The 10,000-nt window shown below is 50.8% G+C and overlaps 2 protein-coding genes across 2 annotated transcripts in view; one reads left to right on the top strand and one right to left on the bottom strand.

Moving 5' to 3' along the window:
* The window catches only part of LOC138363227 (uncharacterized), a 15,474-nt gene extending 12,994 nt beyond the window's left edge, over positions 1-2,480 (bottom strand). The window contains exon 1 of the mRNA XM_069322232.1: positions 2,424-2,480. Coding sequence (XP_069178333.1) covers positions 2,424-2,480 — 57 coding nt within the window. The remainder of the gene's footprint in view (positions 1-2,423) is intronic.
* Positions 1-10,000, top strand: part of eya (eya transcriptional coactivator and phosphatase 2) — a 288,120-nt gene that overhangs the window by 43,263 nt on the left and 234,857 nt on the right. The gene's annotated exons all lie outside the window — the stretch shown is intronic.

Below are 10,000 nucleotides of genomic sequence, written 5' to 3'. Positions count from 1 at the left end.
TTCCTACAGTCAGCAGTATTGTGTTGATTGTGTTCCTACAGTCAGCAGTATTGTGTTGATTGTGTTCCTACAGTCAGCGGTATTGTGTTGATTGTGTTGCTACAGTCAGCAGTATTGTGTTGATTGTGTTGCTACAGTCAGCGATATTGTGTTGATTGTGTTGCTACAGTCAGCAGTATTGTGTTGATTGTGTTCCTACAGTCAGCGGTATTGTGTTGATTGTGTTGCTACAGTCAGCGGTATTGTGTTGATTGTGTTACGGAAGTCAGCAGTATTGTGTTGATTGTGTTCCTACAGTCAGCGGTATTGTGTTGATTGTGTTGCTACAGTCAGCGGTATTGTGTTGATTGTGTTACGGAAGTCAGCAGTATTGTGTTGATTGTGTTACGGAAGTAAATAGTATTCCCGGTTCCATTTCCCATGTGATATCATTAACTATTCGAACTATTTTTTTTTTTGGTCAACAATATATAAAATTGCAGTTTCATATTTCATTTAATATAAGCTCCATTTTAAATCCTATATTTAAATACATTTGTTAAATGTATATCGTCCTCCCCCCCCCTGGTGGTTCTCTTGTCCCCCCCCCCCCCCTGGTGGTTCTCTTGTCCCCCCCCCCCTGGTGGTTCTCTTGTCCCCCCCCCCTGGTGGTTCTCTTGTCCCCCCCCCTGGTGGTTCTCTTGTCCCCCCCCCTGGTGGTTCTCTTGTCCCCCCCCCTGGTGGTTCTCTTGTCCCCCCCCCCCTGGTGGTTCTCTTGTCCCCCCCCCCTGGTGGTTCTCTTGTCCCCCCCCCCTGGTGGTTCTCTTGTCCCCCCCCCTGGTGGTTCTCTTGTCCCCCCCCCCTGGTGGTTCTCTTGTTAAACCAAATGCTGGTATTGTTGGTATCGTCCATGTGTTATGTATAGTATGTATAGGTATGTATAGTCCATAGCTGGATAGTCCATGTATAGTCAGGTTCTAAGAGCGCAGGTGTGTTCTGAGATCGAGGCCCCTGTACCGGGAGATCGAGGTCCTGTACCGGGAGATCGAGGCCCCTGTACCGGGAGATCGAGGTCCTGTACTGGGAGATCGAGACCCTTGTACCGGGAGATCGAGGTCCTGTACCGGGAGATCGAGGCCCCTACACCGGGAGATCGAGGTCCTGTACCGGGAGATCGAGGCCCCTGTACCGGGAGATCGAGGCCCCTGTACTGGGAGATCGAGGCCCCTGTACCGGGAGATCGAGACCCCTGTACCGGGAGATCGAGACCCTGTACCGGGAGATCGAGACCCTGTACCGGGAGTTACGAGGAGAGTTATGAGTTATCAATGTCACGATGTTAGGTAACTAAGGTTGCTGGTTGTTGGGTTAAGTTAAGGGTGTCCTGGAGTAGGGGATGGGGAGGGGAGGTGGAAGGGGGGGCGGAGGACCCCCAGGTCACCACCCCCCCCACCTTGGAGGAGGAGGGGGGCGGCGGGCCCCAGGTCACCCCCCCCCACCTTGGAGGAGGAGGGGGGCGGCGGGCCCCAGGTCACCACCCCCCCCACCTTGGAGGAGGAGGGGGGCGGCGGGCCCCAGGTCACCCCCCCCCCACCTTGGAGGAGGAGGGGGGCGGCGGGCCCCAGGTCACCCCCCCCCCACCTTGGAGGAGGAGGGGGGCGGCGGGCCCCAGGTCACCCCCCCCCCCACCTTGGAGTAGGAGGGGGGCGGCAGGCCCCAGGTCACCCCCCCACCGCTCGCTATGAAGGCAGCAGCTGGCGCTCGTCTTCAAGTGACAGCTGACCTTAAAAAAATGCACACAGGCAAGAGAGGCACAAGTGTACAGGTGGGCGTGGCTGGGGGGGGGATGAGAGGGTGCAGGTGTGTGTGTGTGTGTGTGTGTGTGTGTGTGTGTGTGTGTGTGTGTGTGTGTGTGTGTGTGTGTGTGTGTGTGTGTGTGGGTGTGTGGGTGTGTGGGTGTGTGTGTGTGTGTGTGTGTGTGTGTGTGTGTGTGTGTGTGTGTGTGTGTGTGTGTGTGGGTGTGTGTGTGTGTGTGTGTGTGTGTGTGTGTGTGTGTGTGTGTGTGCTCACCTAGTTGTGCTTGCAGGGGTTGAGCTCTGGCTCTTTGGTCCCGCCTCTCAACTGTCAATCAACTGAGTGCGGGCGGCGTGTGGGTGGACGCCCCTCGCCTTAGGGACAGTCACGCGTGTTTGGAATTAATATATTTTAATACACTACTCGATCTTGTCTTGTGAAAGTTCCAGTACATTTACCCTTTCTGATGTGCTACAGGTGTACATGTACACCCTCCTGATGTGCTACAGGTGTACATGTACACCCTCCTGATGTGCTACAGGTGTACATGTGCCCCCTCCTGATGTGCTACAGGTGTACTTTTACACCTGATGTGCTACAGGTGTACATATACTCCTGGGGGTGCACTGTGCGAGCAGAACACCACATACCCGCACATCACGGTGTAATGGCATGCGAGGCGACGCCCCAGAGCTGAGAGGCGCCATCCTCACCATGTTTAACACATAACGCAGTGTTGTATAATACCCTGCGGGACATATTATCCAGCCTCCCGTAGCCAGGTATACCGAGATTATTGTGTAGTGGGACTCCCCCTATCCCCCCTCTTTCCCCTCAAGCGCCACCCCCTCTCCCCTCATACTAGCTTCCCCCCCCTCTCTCTGCTCTTCTATCCTCCGTCCCCACCTTCCTTTATCAACTCTTATCTCAGGCATCCCTTTGTACAATTCATCTGGCTTCATATTCCCCCCTCGTTATCCACACCCTCACTCCCCCTCACACTCCCCCTCACACCCCCTCACCCCCCCCCCCTCAACAGCTGCAACACTCGAGCAATAGACGTAAGAATCACCCGCCAAAAATAGCGATAAATTCGTACCTATCCGATGAAAGATGTCATTGATTGGTACATAGTCCTCACGCTTCTTGTCTCCTCTACTCTCTCTCTCTCTCCTTCCTCTCTCCTTCCTCTCTACTCTCTCTCTCCCCTTCCCCTCTACTCTCTCTCTCTCTCCTTCCTCTCTCCTTCCTCTCTACTCTCTCTCTCCCCTTCCCCTCTACTCTCTCTCTCTCTCCTTCCCCTCTACTCTCTCTCTCTCTCTCTCCTTCCCCTCTGCTCTCTCTCTCTCTCCTTCCCCTCTCTCTCTCTCCTTCCTCTCTACTCTCTCTCTCTCCTTCCCCTCTACTCTCTCTCTCTCTCTCTCCTTCCCCTCTACTCTCTCTCTCTCTCCTTCCCCTCTACTCTCTCTCCCGCCCCTCTCTCCTCCCTCCCTCCCTCCCCTTCCCTCTGTCCTCTCGCCTCTTTCATCTCCTCCGTTCTTCTGGTTATTCATAGTTATCATTGCTCTTTTGTCTTTGATCAGTTATTCTGCCTGTAAGTTTAATGCCACTTGTGACTTGTCCTGTTGATGCTGCTGTTGTTGATGTTGATGATGTTGATGCTGCCGCCCCCTCCCCCCCCCCTCCCGCCATCTTGGCGACCTCCGGGGCATGGTCCCAGCTGGTGACCTCAACAAGACCGTCTGCACACCTCCTTGAGAGATGCCACCTGCTGCCCCTCCACCACCCCCTCTCTATCCCCAGTCCCCCCCTCCTGCTCCCCATCCCCCCTAACCTCCCCCCTCCCCCCCTCCTCCCCATCCACCCCTAACCTCCCCCCCTCTACCCTCCCATCCCGCTACTCCTCAATGTTCTTCATTATTATCTCACGTTACCATTCCTATCTAATATCGGGTCTGTCGTTTCCCATATTTACTTTCCCCTTCTCCCATGCTAACTGCTCTTCATCCTACTCCCTCCCTCTTGTGCCGCCGGTGTGGGTGAGCGGTAACTCCTGGGCCCCGCCTTACCAGCGGTCACTTGTCTAATACAGTGACTCCCTGCCTTCCTGTGTTCTGTCCCACTATATTAATTAATTCACCTAGTTTCCAGCTTCCACTTATGTCATCTTGTTCTATTTTCTCTTAATTTATAGTGGCTGCCCTCGTCCAACTTTCTGTTCCCCTCCCCCTCAGTATCTTGTATGCTGTGATTATGTCCCTTCTGCTTCTTCTCTCCGGCGTATTCTAGTACTACCTTCACATCGGCTGTGGGGATTGCCTTGAACATGTCCTTATTTAGGGGTTTAAATGCCGTGCTTATGTCTGGCAACGTCTCATACGCTGATGATGTTATCTGCTTAAGTGCGCCTCTAAAATTATATCCACTTCCAAGTCTTTTGTTTTTTATCATTCTGAATCCTACAGTTGTCTTCCCCGATGGTGTGTAGGTTTATTGTGCTCTGTCTCGAACCTTTTCCATCCTCATTACCTTACACTTCTTGGGGCTCAATTCTAACAGTCACTTATTTCCTGAAAAATTTCTGCAGTCCTCTGTCCTTGGATTTAATATTAGTCATTAGAGAGAGAGAGAGAGAGAGAGAGAAAGAGAGAGAGAGACAGGGAGAGACACAGGGAGAGAGACAGAGAGAGAGAGTGAGTATGAGCGAGAGAGGAGGAGGAAGAGAGAACAGTAGAGGCCGCCAACAGTAGCAGCAGCAGCAGCAGCAGCAGTAGCAGCAGCAGTAGCAGTAGCAGCAGCAGTAGCAGTAGCAGCAGTAGCAGCAGCAGCAGTAGCAGCAGCAGCAGCAGTAGCAGCAGCAGTAGCAGCAGCAGTAGCAGCAGCAGTAGCAGCAGCAGTAGCAGCAGTAGCAGCAGCAGTAGCAGCAGCAGTAGCAGCAGCAGCAGTAGCAGCAGCAGCAGCAGCAGTAGCAGCAGCAGCAGCAGCAGTAGCAGCAGCAGCAGCAGCAGTAGCAGTAGCAGCAGCAGTACCAGCAGCAGCAGCAGTACCAGCAGCAGCAGTAGCAGCAGCAGTACCAGCAGCAGTAGCAGCAGCAGCAGTAGCAGCAGCAGTAGCAGTAGCTGTAGCAGCAGCAGTAGCTGTAGCAGCAGCAGTAGCAGCAGTAGCAGCAGCAGTAGCAGCAGCAGTAGCAGCAGTAGCAGCAGCAGCAGCAGCAGCAGCAGCAGTAGCAGCAGCAGCAGTAGCTGTAGCAGCAGCAGTAGCAGCAGTAGCAGCAGCAGTAGCAGCAGCAGTAGCAGCAGTAGCAGCAGCAGCAGCAGCAGCAGCAGCAGCAGTAGCAGCAGCAGCAGTAGCAGCAGCAGCAGCAGTAGCAGCAGCAGCAGCAGCAATAGCAGCAGCAGCAGTAGCAGTAACAGCATCAGCAGCAGCAGCAGCAGCATCAGTAGCAGCAGCAGAAGCAGGCGGGAGGAAAAGCACCACAGGACCAGCCAGAGATGAACAAGATAACTTTTTGGGTGGCACCTTGATAAGATCGAGGAGACGCCATTAACCCTGTTTGTTTATGGGCATCATCAGAGGGGTCTAGCGGCGCCGGCCCTCTGGTGCTTACACCCCTCCACCTTCCCCTCCCCTTTTTGTGTCCCCTCATCTAACCTGTTCGCTCACGCTAATTAATGGGCTGTTTTGTGTGGGGTGAAGACATGGGGGGGGGGTCTGATGGATTGATGGGGTATTGACTATTTGTGTCAGCAGGATCGAGATGATAGCTCTTGGACCCCGCCTTTTAAGATGATGGTTGTTTAATGTGCTGACTCTTGTCCATCTCTCTCTCTCTCTCTCTCTCTCTCTCTCTCTCTCTCTCTCTCTCTCTCTCTCTCTCTCTCTCTCTCTCTCTCTCTCTCTCTCTCTCTCTCTCTCTCTCTCTCTCTCTCCCTCTCTCCCCCTATTGTACCTATTTACTGATAGGTGAACAGGATCATCAGGGGTGAAGGAAACTGCCCATTAGTTTCCGCCATCGCCGGGGATCCGTCCCCGGACCCAACAATTACGAATCACGAGTGCTGTCCATTCAGCCACTAGGCCTCCACCTGGGGTGTGTGTTTTAGGAAAATATATGTAGTAGACATAATAGAGGAAAAATAGATTGGTTAGAAAGACGGGGTCCAAGAGCTAATAGCTCGATTCTGCAGACACATAGTAAATAAGCACACACACACACACACACACACACACACACACACACACATATCCCAGTACCCAGCCTGCAGCAGCTGTCTAACTCCCAGGTACCGCTTTACTGCTAGGTGAACAAAGGCATCAGGTTAAAAAAAATTGTAGTATTTATTTATGCCTCGGCCTGAAATCTAACCCGGGCTCGTGGACTACGACCCCCGAGTGTGTGTCCTATGCTACTGTGATGCTTCTACCCTGCTGCTACTCTGCTGATACTCTGCTCTTCACTGAACATATATATCCTTCTTGACGTCTTATCACTTCCCCTCTCAGTCGTGCACGATGTTCTCGAGTCTGGCAGCCTCCAGGTGAGTCTGGCAGCCTCCAGGTGAGTCTGGCAGCCTCCAGGTGAGTCTGGCAGCCTCCAGGTGAGTCTGACAGCCTCCAGGTGAGTCTGACAGCCTCCAGGTGAGTCTGGCAGCCTCCAGGTGAGTCTGGCAGCCTCCAGGTGTGTCTGGCAGCCTCCAAGTGAGTCTGGCAGCCTCCAGGTGAGTCTGGCAGCCTCCAGGTGAGTCTGGCAGCCTCCAGGTGAGTCTGGCAGCCTCCGGGTGTGTCTGGCAGCCTCCGGGTGAGTCTGGCAGCCTCCGGGTGAGTCTGGCAGCCTCCAGGTGAGTCTGGCAGCCTCCGGGTGTGTCTGGCAGCCTCCGGGTGTGTCTGGCAGCCTCCGGGTGAGTCTGGCAGCCTCCGGGTGAGTCTGGCAGCCTCCGGGTGAGTTTGGCAGCCTCCGGGTGAGTTTGGCAGCCTCCGGGTGAGTCTGGCAGCCTCCGGGTGAGTCTGGCAACCTCCAGGTGAGTCTGGCAGCCTCCAGGTGAGTCTGGCAGCCTACAGGTGAGTCTGGCAGCCTCCGGGTGTGTCTGGCAGCCTCCGGGTGAGTCTGGCAGCCTCCGGGTAAGTCTGGCAGCCTCCAGGTGAGTCTGGCAGCCTCCGGGTGAGTCTGGCAGCCTCCGGGTGAGTCTGGCAGCCTCCGGGTGAGTCTGGCAGCCTCCGGGTGAGTCTGGCAGCCTCCAGGTGAGTCTGGCAGCCTCCGGGTGAGTCTGGCAGCCTCCGGGTGAGTCTGGCAGCCTCCAGGTGAGTCTGGCAGCCTCCAGGTGAGTCTGGCAGCCTTGTCTCTCGATGTCACACTCCTCTGTATCAAAGCCACACCTGTCCCAATCAAAGTTCAATGAATCAATATGCGACGTATCAGAACAAATTAATGCATCGTAATATTGGCGTTAAACTGCTTGGTTTCGTACGGTTCTGGTGAAGCAAAACAGTCACGTTTGTTACGGAGTGACAAATGGGGGGGGGGAGGGTCGACTAGACACTTAGAAGGGTGAACTAAAACATGTAAGTAATCGTAGACGTGTCCGTGTTGCTGAGATACCAGGCAGCATGTATACAGTGTGATGTCTTAAGATGAAGTCATCAGATTTAAGAACTGTGGTGTGGTTTGCAACACGTCTTTAGCTAGACACAAATGTCATATTCATGAATGCAACGTTGATTTAGCAATCTATAATTTATAATGTATTAACTTGCTAAAGGCTGGTATCGTTATGAGATATTACCACCTCATGCACGTTCCTAATTGCCATATATATATATACAGCCCGTTCTCGCACTTTCTTACAGTCAATATTGACTTATTAAATAAGTGCATATGTGACATACTAATTTATTGTGAATATTTCAGTTTACCTTGAAAAGCTTTATAGAAAACACCGACTTTACTTAACCTTCTTAGTATGTTAAGATAAGCATCTTATTGCTTCGTAATTACAATTATTACTTAACCTATACCTATAATAGGTATAGGTTAAGCAATGCTGGTGCCACCAGACAAGGGCCACCACCACCACGTGTGCCAATTACACACTTGACACATCTCAGACGTTTGACACTGGCACCGTGGTGGTCATCACCTCAACACTTGACCCCGTGTGGTTTCTTCACTTGTACAGGTCACTATAGAGGAGGGGTTTAGGGGTAGAGTGTCAGGGGGAGGGAAGGGGGTTCACCACACCGGCGTGGTATTAACGGGAGGTTGAGAATTGTGGGGAGGGGGGGGGGGGAGGAGCCGTGTTACAGGTGCTAATTGGTTTAGGAAGGGCTGTTGTGGTTGGTGGTTGGTGGTGGAGGCGGCCATTTGCTCGTTAGCAGCTGTCCACGTCACCACCGACCCCTACTGGTGGCTTGGGGGTCCAGGAGGGGGTAGTGCATTGGAGAATTTCCGTGGAGGGGGGTCCTATTTTGTGGGGGGGGGGGGAAGTGGGGAATGGGTGGATAATGGGTGAGTGGATCCATAGGTGGGTGGGTGAGGGGGATGAATCATGGGTGAGAGGGGGAGGGTGTGCTACATGTTAGCCATAGTACATACAAGAAAGAGTAAGCTTAGCTGCCAAACACACACACACATCGTGTCAGCAAGGCGGACAGTCCGCCTGCTACCATAACCCATATAGTTTCCATTTTTTTTAAATTCCTTACACTGGTGCCTCTCCATTTTCTTTACCCCCAATAAATATATGAGAAATGTTCTAATATTTGCCTGTTTTACCATATTATGTCGATATTACCCTGCTGGCATATGCCTCTAGTGGTAGTTTTGGAATTACACCTGTTGGGGGTTGAACTTAACATCCACTTGTGTACCAGGAGTTTGTCAGTGTTAATCTGTAATTCTCTGATAATGACATTCTTCGTAAGCTTCCCATCACCTGTTAACATTGACATGTAGGAGCTCACTCCCTCGAGTGTGTCTCATTTAAATTAGGAACATCAGTGTTTCTAGAACCAACGCTTCATAGACCCTCTAAATCCTCACATTCCCTCTGTGTTCTGTCTGTCAGGTACTCCCTTACCTAGCTCAGGATCTTCCCACTTATCCCACCTTGTCTCCTCATCTTGTGCAGCAGTCTTTCACGAAGAACAACAGTATTAAATGCTTTTTCACAATTGTAATCAATCCATTTTTGTTGTTTACTGCCGTATTTTGGTAATCTTGTCACAGAACTCCTTACCTGTTGCCTCTGTTCACCCAGCAGTGAATGGATACCTCGTTGTTAAACGATTTAGCGGGTCGTATTCCGGGGGAAAATTAAGATTAAGGACCTGCCAGAAACGCTACGCGTGTTGGTGGCTGTACAAGAATGTAAGAACTCTTGTATATATAAATATGAACACAAAACACACAAAAAGCTCAGCGTTGTTCTTCTGTTACAAAGATTATCCTCTAAGGTGTTCCATTTATCCTTACTACCTCCTTCGAGCACTGTAAACAGAACCCTTAACAGTTACTCTTGTCTCTTATTTAGTGAAATTCAAATTTTAATACTTGAGTCATAGTATTGTGTAAACTAAACTAACTATACATTTATAGTTAGGTTAGTTTAAATACGTTTACAGTAAATTATTTCCCCGAGAGAATAAGTCATAATAATACCATAACATGTAATATTTGTAATTATATAGGGTATACTCAAGATTTAGATTTACAAGCTACATTTATCAATGACAAAATTCATTACAGTTGTCAAATTCAGAATCAGAAACTTGTGTCCATAGATCAGTTTTATCTACAGACCTTTACAACAGTGGCAGGATTAAACAGGTGAACAGCAGTCTAAACCATTGAACAGCAGTCTAAACCATTGAACAGCAGTCTAAACCATTGAACAAGCAGTCTAAACCATTGAACAGCAGTCTAAACCATTGAACAGCAGTCTAAACCATTGAACAGCAGTCTAAACCATTGAACAGCAGTCTAAACCATTGAACAGCAGTCAAACCATGAAGCTAGACTATATATAAAGCTAGTCTAAAGCTAGCAGGACTAAACAGGTGTACAGCAGTCTAAACCATTACAACAGTGGCTTACACTTTGAAAGGTGATATAGATTGGAAAAATAAAGTGTAGCTTAACAATAGTAAGACAGATATTTGAACACTATATATCACATAAGTAGAATGATGATAAGACAAGGAACTAATATAGCAACCCATCCTCCTGTTTAGA

The sequence above is a fragment of the Procambarus clarkii genome, chromosome 10 (genome assembly GCF_040958095.1).
Source record: "Procambarus clarkii isolate CNS0578487 chromosome 10, FALCON_Pclarkii_2.0, whole genome shotgun sequence".
Taxonomy (NCBI): Eukaryota; Metazoa; Arthropoda; class Malacostraca; order Decapoda; family Cambaridae; genus Procambarus; species Procambarus clarkii.
This window is presented reverse-complemented; position numbering and strand designations above follow the sequence as displayed.